General features: G+C 43.7%; 1 protein-coding gene across 15 annotated transcripts in view; it reads right to left on the bottom strand.

Annotated features, from left to right (window-relative positions):
- LOC115135728 (RNA-binding protein Musashi homolog 2-like) overlaps window positions 1-17406 on the bottom strand; it is a 342501-nt gene that overhangs the window by 27938 nt on the left and 297157 nt on the right. For 9 of the 15 annotated variants that reach the window (XM_029670752.2, XM_029670753.2, XM_029670751.2 and 6 more), the window contains exon 11: window positions 5101-5217. In XM_029670752.2, the coding sequence (XP_029526612.1) occupies window positions 5101-5217 (117 nt within the window). The remainder of the gene's footprint in view (window positions 1-5100; window positions 5218-17406) is intronic. The other 6 variants (XM_029670758.2, XM_065023633.1, XM_029670764.2 and 3 more) reach the window with 1 other exon arrangement.

Here is a 17406-nt window from a genome sequence, read left to right as displayed (position 1 = left end):
GGAAGCCTTTGTTAAGGCCTCTAGAAGTGCAACTGACCCAAAACACCAAATATGAATTGATATGCTGTCATGTGCAAAACACATTATTACCTAGCAGCCGACCTACTTGCACCAATCCCATGTAATTACAGTAAAATACTGTGAAACCTCCACCCAACGAATTCCATTAATTCATGACAATTACAGTAGCATTTGTTTTTTTACAGTGCAATAAGTAAATTCTTCAGTATTGCACTGTGTGTCATTACACAGTACTTGCTTTACTGTATTTAGAATACAGTAGGTGTACTGCAATATAAAATACAGTAATTTACTTGCCACTTTGCTGCCTGTAAGTTACTGTCAAATTCACGGCAACCCCTTTACAGTGTAGCTAGTCATATAGAAATCGGTGGTGGTAGTTGAAGCCATTTTTAAGTGTAATGCAGTTGATTGGTGAAGATGACATGAACATATATTGAGGATGATATCTATACAAGTATTATACTATATTTTACCTCAACATAGTGGGAAATACACATACAAACAGGCACATTTTGATGTGTGGAAATGAAGAGATTCTGAGTCTCGCCATGGATATGCATGGCGTTTCTGTTGTTTCGGTCAAATTTCATTTATTTCTTTAGCGCATGTAGCTATGCTGCCACTCCCCATTCAAAGGCACCTGTAGCTACACAGTTTGTTCTTAGTCTGCCGTCTCTGTAAGGCAGAGTTATGGGCCTGTGGAAATCTGGCTTTGAATACTGTTAGCAAAACCCCAAGGTTGAACGCACACATGAACCTACAAAGTGGTCCAAAGTGATGATGTGATGATGTTGCCTCTAAAAGACAGCCCTTTGATGGGTGATCTCCCTCTGTTGGAGGATCAAAGAGGAGATGTGTGACCTTTATTTAACTAGGCAAGTCAGTTAAGAACAAATTCTTATTTAGAATGACAGCCTACCAGGGAACAGTGGGTTAACTGCCTTGTTCAGAACAACATATTTCTTTACCTTGTCAGCTCGGGGATTCGATCCAGCAACCATTTCGGTTACTGGCCCAACACTCAAACCACTAGGCTACTTGCTGCCCCAGTGATCTCAATGTGATGGGTGATCCCATTGTTAGAGCCCAAAAAGGTCAGGTCAGAGCGCACTAGACTTTACTGTGACTTACTGATCAATCAACTTTGTCCATGGGAATGACAGGGCCACAGAGTCCATCAATAACAACTACTATTGTCTTCTCAGTGAGTATGGTTACATGCACACACCAATACGATTGTTGTGGATCGTCAGATTCATATAATAGTTTGATTAAAACATTGACAAGCTTTGCAAGAAGAGCGATGACTGCGATTATGATCGCCGCTCAAGGTAAGCAGAGTAAGATGTTTATATGACTATTGCCATACTCAGCCTACTGACCCTAATCCATTTCCTATCAAATGATTAGAGTGCGTGTTAACATACTCACTGATCAACTCTGCTGATTATATCCCAGAAAACAAACTAACATAGCAATAACTCATCAATGACATGTTATCCATCAGTGTCTGTCAAACAGCTATACCTATTCAGAACATACATTTTCACATATGACCTCAGTAATACAGGCTCATCATCTATCATACATCCACAGAAGGACAAACATCGGGAAGGGACACATGGAATAACATTCAGATTCCATTCTTGTCATTCAGGGCTAAGTTGTTATGGCGTGATGGCAAGGCAAGGCCAGTCCCAGGGACTGCTTTACCCAGAGAGTAAAGAGCCTCACGGAGGACTTAAAAATACCTTCCATCAGCAGCAGCAGCAGCACTGTCATGGAGAGGGAGGCCATGTGAGCATGGTGTCGATCTGACCGGTGACATTAAGCCGTGGGCTGTCAGAGCCAGAGAGGAGGGTGACAGAACCCAGTGTTGGGGACTGTCTTTCATTTACCCTTGGCTCTCTGCGGAGCAGGCAGGCACACCGGTGAGCAGCCAGCCACGTGGCGAGGGGAAGACAGAGACGAGGGTTTAAGGCTTGCTCGCTCTGTGGGATGATAAGCGTGTGGGTAAATATGAGCGCGGCGGGGAGGTAACGAGATGCACCCGTTCACCCCGGCACGGCGCCACACAACGGAGAGGAGACGAGCGGGAGATTAGCTGAGAGGAAGGTCACATTTAAACACGCTTCGTCTTCCTCAGCGCTCGACCCTGTTTATCTACCGTGTGTGTGTGTGTGTGTGTGTGTGCGTGTGTGGGCGTGTGTGTGTGCAGTAAACTATGGCGGCTCAAACATCAGAGCTGAGAGAGCCCCCTATGGCTCCTCATTACCTAGACTACAGGAGACCTGTGAGGTCATCATCACTCTACCCCCATACATCATCTACCAGCACTATCAGGCAACACAGGATCTGACAACTGTACAAGATGTGCCCCTGTCTCATCCTCTCCAAGGAATCATCAGCAAATTACATCCCTGTTTAACTCTCAGTGAATGGCGTTGAGCTCCATTGTCTGTCAGATTGTTTGTTTTGAAAACGCAAGATCAAGAGGCCTGATTGGAGAGACAGAACATCTGATTGGCTTCCTCTGTTGCCTGCGCTGAAGTGAATGCAGCTCAAAAGAGAAGAGGAAGACGGGCAGTGTGTGTGTGTGTGTGTGTGTGTGTGTGTGTGTGTGTGTGTGTGTGTGTATGTGTATTGATGGGTCATATTTCCAAACAGTTTCCATCAGGACATTGAAGCATACATTCACATGATCATACCGCAGGAGCATATACAGTGGGGCAAAAAAGTATTTAGTCAGCCACCAATTGTGCAAGTTCTCCCACTTAAAAAGATGAGAGGCCTGTCATTTTCATCATAGGTACACTTCAACTATGACAGACAAAATGAGAAAAATGAAAAATCCAGAAAATCACATTGTAGAATTTTTTATGAATTCATTTTCAAATTGTGGTGGAAAATAAGTATTTGGTCACCTACAAACAAGCATGATTTCTGGCTCTTACAGACCTGTAACTTCTTCTTTAAGAGGCTCCTCTGTCCTCCACTCGTTACCTGTATTAAATGGCACCTGTTTGAACTTGTTATCAGTATGAAAGACACCTGTCCACAACCTCAAACAGTCACACTCCAAACTCCACTATGGCCAAGACCAAAGAGCTGTCAAAGGACACCAGAAACAAAATTGTAGACCTGCACCAGGCTGGGAAGACTGAATCTGCAATAGGTAAGCAGCTTGGTTTGAAGAAATCAACTGTGGGAGCAATTATTAGGAAATGGAAGACATACAAGACCACTGATAATCTCCCTCGATCTGGGGCTCCACGCAAGATCTCACCCCGTGGGGTCAAAATGATCACAAGAATGGTGAGCAAAAATCCCAGAACCCCACGGGGGGACCTAGTGAATGACCTGCAGGGAGCTGGGACCAAAGTAACAAAGCCTACCATCAGTAACACACTACGTCACCAGGGACTCAAATCCTGCAGTGCCAGACGTGTCCCCCTGCTTAAGCCAGTACATGTCCAGGCCCGTCTGAAGTTTTCTAGAGAGCATTTGGATGATCCAGAAGAAGATTGGGAGAATGTCATATGGTCAGATGAAACCAAAATATAACTTTTTGGTAAAAACTCAACTCGTCGTGTTTGGAGGACAAAGAATGCTGAGTTGCATCCAAATAACACCATACCTACTGTGAAGCATGGGGTGAAAACATCATGCTTTGGGGCTGTTTTTCTGCAAAGGGACCAGGACGACTGATCCGTGTAAAGGAAAGAATGAATGGGGCCATGTATCGTGAGATTTTGAGTGAAAACCTCCTTCCATCAACAAGGGCATTGAAGATGAAACATGGCTGGGTCTTTCAGCATGACAATGATACCAAACACCTTGCCGGGCAACGAAGGAGTGGCTTCGTAAGAAGCATTTCAAGGTCCTGGAGTGGCCTAGCCAGTCTCCAGATCTCAACCCCGTAGAAAATCTTTGGAGGGAGTTGAAAGTCTGTGTTGCCCATCAGCAGCCCCAAAACATCACTGCTCTAGAGGAGATCTGCATGGAGTAATGGGCCAAAATACCAGCAACAGTGTGTGAAAACCTTGTGAAGACTTACAGAAAACGTTTGACCTCTGTTATTGCCAACAAAGGGTATATAACAAAGTATTGAGATAAACTTTTGTTATTGACCAAATACTTATTTTCCACCATAATTTGCAAATAAATTAATTTAAAATCCTACAATGTGATTTTCTGGATTTGTTTTTCTCATTTTGTCTGTCATAGTTGAAGTGTACCTATGTTGAAAATTACAGGCCTCATCTTTTAAGTGGGAGAACTTGCACAATTGGTGGCTGACTAAATACTTTTTTGCCCCACTGTATATATATATATACAGTGCGTTCAGAGAGTATGGAATGTGGAATAAGTCAAGGGGTATGAATACATTCTGAAGGCACTTGACATAGTATAGTAATATGGTAGGTACAGTAGCACTTGGAGAGAGATGACCTGAGTCTGATTAAGAAAGCCAGTCTTCCCTCGAGCGTGGATGCTGCTTGTCAATTTCCGACACCTAGGTTGTTATTCACTGCTATTGATTGCTTTAGTGTTATTGAGGAGGACAGAGCCAGATATGTTAATGAAGCTGACTGGCGAATCAATGACGAGTGAGAAACAGGGAGAAACTTGCAAGTCTGGTGCTTCAGATTATTGGTACAAGTCGCTCTGCACACACATGTGTACAGTGTTAGCTAATCAATCAGTGCTGTGTGTGTTTATAGTGAGTGGATGTCTCCAGGTTATTTGGTTGGAGAAGCAGTGTTAGTCACTGAGGGCTAAAGCAGACCTATCGCAGCACATTGCCAACGAAGAATAACACAAGTCAAAATGTGTTCGAAATCGATCGAGCTACTTTATGTGCTTGACACCCAATTATTTTGGTGAGTCATTCTTAGACAGTTTTAGGATTGGATAATAAAATGTCTGCCTGTGCCCTTCATTTAAGTATTTAGGGCTCCAGTGTGTGTGGACTACATTATACATGTTTCTATGGGTGTGCTAAGGAGAAGCAGAGCAGCGAGAGAAGCTGGAGGGAGCAGCAGCCACACAGAACACGGACAGAGCAGAGTTTACCTGGCCCTGCGTTCTGTGGGTACGCCATGTAGCCGCCTCTTCCACGGGCCCCCCTACCTGAGCCACGCGCCGCCGCCACCGCCGCCGCCACCGGTCCGTACGCCGTCGCCGGGAAGCCTGTGGGTACACAGAGGACAAACGTCACTCACTATCATCCCAGACCTAGCTAGTAGGACCCAGAGGCCGCTCCACTGGAGATCACCGCAGTGTTCTAGTGTGCTATCAACACGCTTTGGGATCTGACTTACACAGCCCTCCTATTTACACCCAGAGAGAGGGAGAGAGAGACAGAGAGAGAGGGGAGATACATTTGTGAACATGAATGCATAGGCAGGCACACATAGATATACGCGCATGTATGTGCACACACACACACACACACACACACACACACATATATATGCAATCACTGAGAGGTTTGGGTAGGCGGGAGGTCCTCTCCTCCACGCTGAGCCTTCACTCACCCAATTATCAGTGTGTGTGTGTGGGGGGAGTGGCACAATCATTTACTCAAATTAAATACTTAGGACGCCTTGAAACGCTCACTATCATTTTGATCGTACTCAGTTTTTCATGCCTCTTAATTGAGTTAGCAGCAGCTAATGGGCACTGCTTGGTGGAGGCTCTCTGTGCCATACTGCCATATTTCCATTTAGCGTGGGGGACTCTCTTGGCTGGGGGTAGGGGAGGGGATGTCAACGGCTTTACACCGGGGAGAGACCAGCTTCTTTAGAGCTTTCCAGCGTTGCTCTCTGGGAGATCTGCCACTGTAGTGTGTCCCCTGTATTTTCATCTGGCAGCAGTTACCAGTTGCTATGGACCAGTTCTGGCGATTTGAATGCAAAACTGAATGCATCAAAACTATTTCTGTTTTCAGGCGCTCAAATTGGAGTTTGACATTTTGTGGGGGGTCGAAAACTCTTCTCCTCCTCATGGTCATGTTCATATCCACTCAATACTCATTGCAAGAAAAATGTTAATTTCTCGTTATTCTTAGATTTTCAGAGCCAATCTGTTAATCTCTTAATATGGTGTTCAAATATGCTCTGAACAGTATTTAGCAGAGTAGGACCGCCAGCTCTTTACTCAGTAAAATGGTGCAGTGCTCTAACATTTTAACTAATACCAGGATCATTACAGTGTGCAATTAAAGCAACACATTGAGCCTGTGTGTCTATGCCTCTATTACAGCATCGATGTAATTACAGTGCAGTCTCTCTCTAATGAACACACCCATCCCTGGCTGACAGAAACTCGTCCATGCCCAGGGCCTGACACCAGAGACGGCAGCCCCTATCTCCTCTCCTCTCCCCTCCCCTCCCTCTCTCACACAGAGGAATGGCATGTCATTAGGCCTGACGACTAGCCTGACTCTTCACTCTGGCCCTAATACCCTTCTGCATAATCGAACAGCCCACATTATCCTGACAGGAACTGTTAATGAGAAAATTCAATCTCAGAATTCCGCCAGCCAGCCAGCCAGACAGCCAGATAGATGTGGTCTTGATCTTTTCAAAGCAGAAAGTGTTCTGTGTGTGTGTTCTGTTTTGGATTGTGTGTGATATGTTCCGTGTTCTCTGTGGGTTGTGTTCTGTGTGTGTATGTTCCGTGTGTGTTGGGCTGACCAGCAGCCAGACAGACACACAGGGGAAGTGTTGAGTCCTCTCTGGAGGAAGTCGAGAATGTTTCTCTGATGCCGTCGAGGTGAGAAGACCACCAAGGTGTGACCTATTTTCTGGGCCAGAGTCCCCCTACAGTTCTGCCCAGAGGGGCTCACACAAAGACTGATGAGGGGCAGGCAAGGGGCAGTTTAGAGGAGGCAAGAGGGCAGGGTCAGAGGAACCGCAGCGGAGGAGAAAAACACATTGGTTTTCCGTGCCCTGCTGAGAATGAGGTAATTCACACCTCTGCAGACACACTGTGAGCGTGAGCAAGAGCGCTGGTGTGAGGTGCCGTTGTGCTGGGACCGTAAGGTGGGCGAGAAGCAAGGAGCTGCCATTCCCAGAAAAACATCTCACAGCTCAGAGAGGTGAGAGAGAGGTGAGAGCTCAGAGACAGACAGACATACAGACCGACCGACCGACAGGAAGCATTTCACAATCAGTCCCCATTCTTCACAAGTCTAAGACGGCCCTGATTCCAACAGCCCTTCTGATATTCCACACCTCTCATTTAATCTCTTCAGAAAAACACAAATCAGCTCGGATGCTATGCTAATGACGGTCACGAACCCCTTCCTCTCTACAAACGCCAGCCCCGCTGTTGCCGTGCAGAAGAGCCCTCTGCTGGAGTCAACGCTCGTTTCTCTCTCTCTCTCTCTTCTAAGTACTGTATCTTCCCCTCCCTGCCATTGTCACGACGCCCCCAGTAGACCCTGTGGATTCAAAGTTAGTGGCAAGCAAAGTTGTGGAGACAGATTAACTTTGCAGGATTAGGTGGGTTAATTAATAGATCGCTGCGGCTCATTGTTTTGTGTTCAGGCGGTAAGAAGCCGCCCAAGAGAGGCGCTGCCGCATTAAATCAATTTCATGGCCCTTTTAATACTGACGAGATAAAGACAATATTTAGCTTTAAATTTGTCACTATTATTTGGCCACTTCAGTGGCTGCGCTCTCTTGGTGGAGACTGGGGACAAGGACACATCTGTTTATGGAGTGGGGGCCCGAGGGGGCCTCTGGGGACCTGTCCTCAGCGCTCTCTCCTCTCCTCCACCCCTCTTCGGCTGAAAGCACAGGCATTTGCTCCACTTCAACAGCAGAGAGAGAGAGAAAGAAGCACTGATTAGACTCACAGCAGCACTGCAGTATACACTTCCTCTCTTTGAGACTTTTTGTCTCCACCTAATTCAAAACAACATGAGGTAAGTCATCTATTCATAACCACAAAGCTATCATTGACGTCCGGTAATACATTCCTTTTTCTTATACAAAGAGATTAAGAGAAACAGCAAAACATGGATTTCTCTTCACTTCCTTTGAGAGAGATCGTTCACAGTGACAGCAATCTCGTCCCAGCTCTCTCCACAATACATCAGTCTGTCCTCTATATATAACCATCCTGACCCCCTGCAGCTGTGTGACGCCATTACGCTCGCCTCTGTCCTCCATCTATCTCCCTTTCTCTCTCTATGAAACTACCACTGTTTTTCACTCCAATCTGTCATCCCGTCAAACATTACACTCATCTATACCTAATCCATCTCACTAACTCTGCTCGTTTCTCACCGTTCTGTGAAACTCTATCCTTGCCAACATTTTATACCTCTCTCCTGCTCCATGTCCCCCACTGGCTTTATCTCTGTGTCCGGCCCCCTTTTCCCAGAACCCAGTGTGGCACGTCACTATGACGCTATCACTACGGCGATAGACTGATGCAGCGAGCGCCACACAGTAAGGTCACAGCCGTGTCAGTGTCCTCTGTATTGTACTCGGCTGTAGACCAACATCGGCTGCTACTCTGCTCTGCTGCAGCTCACCTAGCAATGACAATGCACCACCAATTCCCTGCTCTGCTTAGCACTCAACAACTATATTTTGGAATATACAATGCTTTTATAACAATCCACAGGGCATAGCAAGAGCTGGAGAATGTAGCTGCTTTATTTTGACATAGTCATATTATTCACTCTTCTGTTTACCTTTCCAATATAAGTGAACTCTCCTTCCACTCCTGGCCCCAGGCACGTCTGTCTGTCTGTCTGTCTGTCTGTCTGTCTGTCTGTCTGTCTGTCTGTCTGTCTGTCTGTCTGTCTGCCTGCCTGCCTGCCTGTCTGCCTGTCTGCCTGTCTGTCTGTCTGTCTGAGGGGAACATAAAGTTCTCTGTATGGGGGGTGAGCCAACTCCAGAGGGGATACAGTATGTCTGTAAACGCAGTCATGGCCCACAGGAGAAGACATGGAGCTCTGAGAGAGAGGATGGGGAAGGTGGGAGGGGGAAATGGGAGGGGGTCACTCCTCCCGACATTCACTTTTACATGCACATTTGAAAAAAGAAATGGCAAAAATAAAAAATGACAAACAAGAGGGAAGGAAACGGATGCCATCTTTTCATCTCAAAACTGAGAAGAGGCCAATTGTTGTCATACCTCAGCACCAAGTCTCATTTGTTGTTTTGGAAAAGGCTGTTTGCCAACCGTATCACAGACAAGCTACAAATGAGCTGGAGAGAACCAGGTGGCGTTTACATGACCTGCCACACATGCACTAGGTGCTCATCTCTCCTGAATCAATGAAAACAACCACACAGCAAGTTCTCTTTCGTATAAGTGATATTAATACTCACAATGTTTGAGCATGTGTGTCTGCGAGCATGCACAGGAGAGACTGGGTTTAAAAGACTGGGTTGTCTATTCATGTCGGCTAGTGTAATTGTGTGTGTGTGTGTGTGTGTCTGCATGCGGTCAATGGGTTGGTGTATGTGTGCGTTCATCCTTGTGGATGTGTGTGTGTGTGTGTGTGTGTGTATGTGTGTGTGTGTGTGTGTGTGTGTATGTGTGCTTTCATCCTTGTGGATGTGTGTGAGTATGTATTTGAGAACACATTTGTGTCTGTTTGCTGGTGTGAACAGTGTCTCTTTCTGTGTCGATGGAGGCCAAAGGATTTAGTTTGGAATGAAACTGTTTGGTACACTGATCCGTTGTTATAAGGACTTCATGGGTTTTGATTTGGGAGAGGGAAAGTCATTTATAGAAATAGGGAGAAAGCCCAGAGCCCAGAAAAGCCTGGATTTATGCTGGTAATTACAGGAAGCGAAGAGATTTGGAAAGATTCCAAATCCCTATACCGGGGTTGCCCAACTGAAGGCCCGCGGGTGATTTTATTTGGCCCCCAGAGTTTTTTTATTTTTATTGTTGGACATAAAAAGACTGTAAAAACACCAGCAAATCAACTCCAAGTTATTTTAATTTTGGAAATCGGTTCCAAGGTATTCCCAAGCATAATAAGAGAGATATACTGTATGTGATCATATACAAAAGGTTTGAAATGATGTTTTAAATGAAATAAATGTGTATTCGTCACACGAGTGAAGAGTGAAATGCTTACTGTACTTATGGGTCCATCCCAACAACGCAGAGAGAAAGAAAATAGATGAATAATAGAAAAGTAAAATCCCCTAATAATAAAAGTAATAATAAATACACAATGAGTAACAATAACTTAGCTATATACACGGGTCACCAGTCAAACATCATATCTGTTTGGGCTTGTTGCGGTCAATTTGCAGTCTACAAATGATTTGCAATTACGTTCCAGCCCCCTGACCATCCACTCAAGAAAAAAATAGGCCCGTAGTTGATGCTCCCTGCCCTATCTCCTCCTCTATAGAGCAGAAGACAGAAGGAACAGCTAGCTACTGTAGCTGAGGAGGAAAGGTGAGTTTCCTCATGAACTACAATGAAGCAATATATTAATGCCACAACAGCCACAACACTGTAACACTTCAACCATTACAAACGTTGGTCCAGCAAATACTAGCGGTCACACCTCTGTAAACACGCACACGTCTACCCAGCAGCGGCACACGAGCCACGTTTCTGCGCTTCATACAGCTACTGTATGGTGAGGGAATGATAAACGACCCCGGCCTATATTACTTTGTCATCGCGTCTTATAGCGTCTATAGTTTATGAGGGTGACTTACTTGGATCCTGAGAGAGCTGTTCACACGTACCATTTAACTTTGAAAGACTTTCAGACCGATTATACCGACGGTGTTGGAGTGCACTGGAGCAGTCAGAACATTTTGTCTAACAAAATAAATAATCCTCAGCACAGACACAGCTCATGGAGTGCCGAGGCAATCTGCTGCAGAGTTGAGAGAGAATCAGGAGTATGGAGATGTCCAGCCTCAGTAGTTTTCAGGTTATATACATGTAATACCATAAACCTGGCATGGTCATGATTTACATAGTCATGATGGACATGGTCGTGCCTCCCGCTCATCAATTTTATGCTGGTCTCTGATCTCGAGTTAGTAGAGACCCGGCCAGGACACACAGCTGGGTCTTTATCTGGAACTCTGTGTCGGTGTAACATCCCAATCTGATCTAGAATCAGGTCTTAAAACATGACAGTTTTAAGCCTGTGGGATCCTGTTGAATCAAAGAGCCAAGTGCAGAGGGTGTGTTTTTTTTTACTATCCTTGTGGGGACCAGAAGTCCTCCCAAGGACAGTAAAACAAGTGGGGACATTTTGCCAGTCCCCACAAGGAAAAAGGCTATTTTAGACTTAGGGGTTATGCTTAGTGCTACATTTAGGCTTACGTTAAGGGTTAGTGTAAGGGTAAGATTTAGGGTTAGGGTAATATATAATTTTGAATGGGAATCAATTGTTTGGTTCCCACAAGGATAGTAAAACAAATGTGTGTGTGTGTGTGTGTGTATTTGTGTCTACTGGACACCGCCCTCCTAACAAGATGCCAGTGTGGTTCTCCTGGGACCTGGGGCGTTGATATTAATTAGGCTAGGCCACCTACAGTAGGCCCATTAACACCCAAGTAAACAGCTTTAATTTGTTGTGCATTAATAATGGCCCTCTCCGTACACCAAGGAGGAACAAACTTAGACAAGGGGAACAAACTGAGGTATGCTAAGATGAAAGAGAGTAGCTTAAAGTGTCAGGTCATCAACGCAACTCAGAGCTCAGATTAATCCCCTAGCTGAGGGGTGTATATTTCTACGGGACAGGAGCAGTGCGTGTGTGTGCACGCTAGTGTGTAGCAGGCATACTACACACTCATCACTGTCGCCACTGCTTAAACCATGTTTTACGGTACACAATTACACCTTTACTGCCATTCAATACAAGGCGAAACAGTTCTCTCAATAATGTGAGAGTAATACATTGGTTGCACTTGGCATAGTCAGGCTCCGAGCACTCAGTGAGTTATACAGCAATTCTGCTATACGACCTGCCACTGATTGAGGAAGTCATAAACAATGTATGAGTCAAAATGGAGGCCCAGTGTGGGGAGGGATTGTGTTGTATTAATGAGTGAGTGTAGCTGCTGAGCCATGCGCTGGGAGAAGAGGCTATAGAGGACTGGAGAACCATTAGTGCTGTCCAGAGGACAGAGGAGAGGAGAGGAAAGAAAAAAAGGAGAGGAGGCTGGAGGAGGGCACTTGCTGATTTCGGAACCCTGGTGGGTGTTTGGCCTCAAGAAGAAAGAAGAAGAGACTCTTCAGTCTCATAACATCAACATATTGCTCTCCTCTCCTCTCTTCCTCTCCTGTAGGTCCGGAGCCAGAGGTAGAGCAGAGGAGGTTCTGTTCCAGTCTGGTAGCTCAATAGAACAGGGGTTCTCAAATGTTTTGGGGACTGTGGACCCCTTTTGTGTTAGCACATTCATCAGGGGCACCCTCATAATCAGAACACAACTCGAGTGAGATGAAATTTAAAAAGAAAAAGGAGTTTTACCATGACAGTGCATGGCTGGACAAACCAAGTCTTGGACCCTAGGAAGGAACATTTTAAAGGACGCTGCTTGGCATTGGAGAGAAAATGTTGTAGTTTTCAAGCTAATTTCCTACAATTCTACACATTTTGCCATGAGGCAAAAAGAAAAACTTGCCGTTTTAAAGCTTAAAGTAACTGTCCAGTGTTTCCAGATTTCTTCAAAATATGACAAATTCATTAAAATATGAGTCAAATATTTTTCCTTCCAAAAAAATGGTAATTAAGAATGTTAAAAAGCAGCTTTTCTGTGTTGGAATTGTGTGGGCTTACTCCAAGAATAGAATGGTGTGGGAATATACTGGTCATGAGAAATCTTCATGTGAGTTACAGGCATTCTGTTAGAGATGCACGTTTTAGTTTTTTTGTTTCGATTCTTTATTCATGCTTTGGCCACAAATACGAGTATATGACGAGTCAACAACATTATTTGGGTATGAGTTTACAGAACATGAACCTTTAAAAGTGAGATTTTCACTGGATAGTTACTTTAAATTATATTGTATTTATGTTAAAAATATATATGATTTTGTGAATACAAGAAGTATTGGAGCTGAACAATTGATAATTGGTGGAGTACTGTGGATACCAATGTCCTTGTGAGCCTCCCAGGCCCATGTTGCCCAGGGTTAAGAAAATAAATTGTAGATGAATAATATTATATTGTATATCCCTTAGCTAAAATTTGAATTCAAAGTAGCCACCCTTTGCCTTGATGACAGCTTTGCACACTCTTTGCACACTCTTTGCACACTCTTGGTCTCATCCAGCTTCATGAGGTAGTCACCTGGAATGCATTTCAATTAACAGGTGTGCCTTGTTAAAAGTTAATTTGTCGACTTTCTTAATGTGTTTTAGCCAATCAGTTGTGTTGTGACAAGGTAGGGGGGGAATACAGAAGATAGCCCTATTTGGTAAAAGACCAAGTACATATTATCGCAAGAACAGCTCAAATAAGCAAAGAGAAATGACAGTCCATCATTACTTTAAGACATGGACGTCAGTCAATCCGGAAAATGTCAAGAACTTTGAAAGTTTCTTCAAGTGCAGTCGCAAAAACCATCAAGCGCTATGATGAAACTGGCTCTCATGAGGACCACCACAGGAAAGGAAGACTCAGAGTTACCTCTGCTGCAGAGGTGAAGGTTCCTTAAAGTTAACTGCACCTCAGATTGCAGCCCAAATAAATGCTTCACGGAGTTCAAGTAAGACACACACCTCAACATCAACTGTTCAGAGGAGACTGCATGAATCAGGCCTTCATGGTTAATGTTCTGCAAAGAAACCACTACTAAAGGACACCAATCAGAAGAAGAGACTTGCTTGGCTCAAGAAACATGAGCAATGGACATTAGACCGGTGGAAATATGTCCTTTGGTCTGATTAGTCCAAATTTGAGATTTTTGGTTCCAACTGCCGTGTCTTTGTGAGACGCAGAGTAGGTGAACAGATGATCTCCACGTGTGGTTCCCAACATGAAGCATGGAGGAGGAGGTGTGATGGTGTGGGGTGCTTTGCTGGTGACACTGTCTGTGATTTATTTAGAATTCAAGACACACTTAACCAGCATGGCTACCACAGCATTCTGCAGCGATACACCATCCCATCTGGTTTGCGCTCAGTGAGATTATCATTGTTTATTCAACAGACCTCCAGGCTGTGTAAGGGCTATTTGACCAAGAAGGAGAGTGATGGAGTGCTGCATCAGATGACCTGGCCTCCACAATCACCCGACCAAATAAGATGATTTGGGATGAGTTGGACCGCAGAGTGAAGGAAAAGCAGCCAACAAGTGCTCAGCATATGTGGGAACTCCTTCAAGACTGTTGTAATAATCATTCCTCATGAAGCTGGTTGAGAGAATGGTAAGAGTGTGCAAAGCTGTGATCAAGGCAAAGGGTGGCTACTTTGAATAATCTGAAATATAAAACATATTTTGATTTGTTTAACACTTTTTTGGTTACTACATGATTCCATATGTGTTATTTCATAGTTTTGATGTCTTCACTATTATTCTGCAATGTAGAAAATAGTAAAAATAAAGACAAACTCTTGAATCAGTCCAAATGTTTGACTGGTACTGTATATATATATATATATATATATATATATATATATATATATATATATATACACTACATGGCCCAGAAGAGTGGAGGATGTTATAGCAGCAAAGGGGGGACTAACTCCATATTAACTCCTATGACTTTGGAATGAGATGTTCGATGAGCATCTGTCATACTTAATATATATATATATGTCAATGTGTATATATATATATATATATATATATATATATATGCCTTGCGAAAGTATTCGGCCCCCTTGAACTTTGCGACCTTTTGCCACATTTCAGGCTTCAAACATAAAGATATAAATAATAATAAGATATTTTTTTGTGAAGAAATCAACAACAAGTGGGACACAATCATGAAGTGGAACGACATTTATTGGATATTTCAAACTTTTTTAACAAATCAAAAACTGAAAAATTGGGCGTGCAAAATTATTCAGCCCCTTTACTTTCAGTGCAGCAAACTCTCTCCAGAAGTTCAGTGAGGATCTCTGAATGATCCAATGTTGACCTAAATGACTAATGATGATAAATACAATCCACCTGTGTGTAATCAAGTCTCCGTATAAATGCACCTACACTGTGATAGTCTCAGAGGTCCGTTAAAAGCGCAGAGAGCATCATGAAGAACAAGGAACACACCAGGCAGGTCCGAGATACTGTTGTGAAGAAGTTTAAAGCCGGATATGGATACAAAAAGATTTCCCAAGCTTTAAACATTCCAAGGAGCACTGTGCAAGCGATAATATTGAAATGGAAGGAGTATCAGACCACTGCAAATCTACCAAGACCTGGCCGTCCCTCTAAACTTTCAGCTCATCCAAGGTGAAGACTGATCAGAGATGCAGCCAAGAGGCCCATGATCACTCTGGATGAACTGCAGAGATCTACAGTTGAGGTGGGAGACTCTGTCCATAGGACAACAATCAGTTGTATATTGCACAAATCTGGCCTTTATGGAAGAGTGCCAAGAAGAAAGACATTTCTTAAAGATATCCATAAAAAGTGTTGTTTAAAGTTTGCCACAAGCCACCTGGGAGACACACCAAACATGTGGAAGAAGGTGCTCTGGTCAGATGAAACCAAAATTGAACTTTTTGGCAACAATGCAAAACGTTATGTTTGGCGTAAAAGCAACACAGCTCATCACCCTGAACACACCATCCCCACTGTCAAACATGGTGGTGGCAGCATCATGGTTTGGGCCTGATTTTCTTCAGCAGGGATAGGGAAGATGGTTAAAATTGATGGGAAGATGGATGGAGCCAAATACAGGACCATTCTGGAAGAAAACCTGATGGAAACTGCAAAAGACCTGAGACTGGGACGGAGATTTGTCTTCCAACAAGACAATGATCCAAAACATAAAGCAAAATCTACAATGGAATGGTTCAAAAATAAACATATCCAGGTGTTAGAATGGCCAAGTCAAAGTCCAGACCTGAATCCAATCGAGAATCTGTGGAAAGAACTGAAAACTGCTGTTCACAAATGCTCTCCATCCAAACTCACTGAGCTCGAGCTGTTTTGCAAGGAGGAATGGGAAAAAATGTCAGGCTCTCGATGTGCAGAACTGATAGAGACATACCCCAAGCGACTTACAGCTGTAATCGCAGCAAAAGGTGGCGCTACAAAGTATTAACTTAAGGGGGCTGAATAATTTTGCACGCCCAATTTTTCAGTTTTTGATTTGTTAAAAAAGTTTGAAATATCCAATAAATGTCGTTCCACTTCATGATTGTGTCCCACAAATACAGTTTTATATCTTTATGTTTGAAGCCTGAAATGTGGTAAAAGGTCGCAAAGTTCAAGGGGGCCGAATACTTTCGCAAGGCACTGTATATATATATATATATATATATATATATATATATATATACACATTGATTGCACAAAACATTAAGAACACCTTCCTAATATTGAGTTGCAGACCCCTGTTGCCCTCAGAAAATCCTCAATTCATCGGGTCATGAACTACTCTACTCTACAAGGCTGCTGGACTATGTTGACTCCAATGCTTCCTACAGTTGTGTCAAGTTGTCTGGATGTCCTTCGGGGTGGTTGATCATTCTTGATACACACGGGAAACTGTTGAGCATTAAACACCCAGCAGCGTTGCAGTTCTTGACACTTACTGGTGCGCCTGACACCTACCATATCCCATTCAAAGGCACTTCATATCCCATTCAAAGGACTATTTTGTCTTGCCTATTCACCATCTGAATTGTGTCAAGCAATGTTCCCCTCAAAAAAATGTAACTGCTGAGAAAATGTCAGGTCTGCTGAGCGCAAACATCCAGCGTTGTGAAAATTCTATACAAGCCTTTGGTTAGTTTTAACAGTGGTAGGCTAGTGTGGCTATTTGATCATAATGTAGGCCTACCATAAAAACCAATGGCGAAAATGCATTCCATAACATTTGGAAATAGCTGTTCTATCATTCAGCCTACAGTAGCAGCCAATGATAAGTGTTCAATGTAGGCCTACATTCAATGAGACTTTTGAAAAAACATGCAGGGCTTGACATGAACCTGTTTATCCACTTGTCCTTCAGACAAGGAGGTGACTGAACATGTTGTTGTGTTCTTTGATGCAAGAAACCACTTCACAAAATAAAATGCATCATTATTCCCATACCATTATTACAGAGAATCAGACAAGTTACGCTACCCTCTGCCTATTGGCTACTTAGCTTAGTCAAACCTGTTTCAAAATACATCACTGCCCCTTTAAAACAAAAAATAGCTCTTTACCTGACTCGCTTTTCAAAGATGCCTAGAAA

Source organism: Oncorhynchus nerka, linkage group LG10 (genome assembly GCF_034236695.1).
Source record: "Oncorhynchus nerka isolate Pitt River linkage group LG10, Oner_Uvic_2.0, whole genome shotgun sequence".
Taxonomy (NCBI): Eukaryota; Metazoa; Chordata; class Actinopteri; order Salmoniformes; family Salmonidae; genus Oncorhynchus; species Oncorhynchus nerka.
The sequence above is the reverse complement of the archived record's forward strand: the minus strand, read 5'-3'. Positions and strand labels throughout refer to the sequence as shown.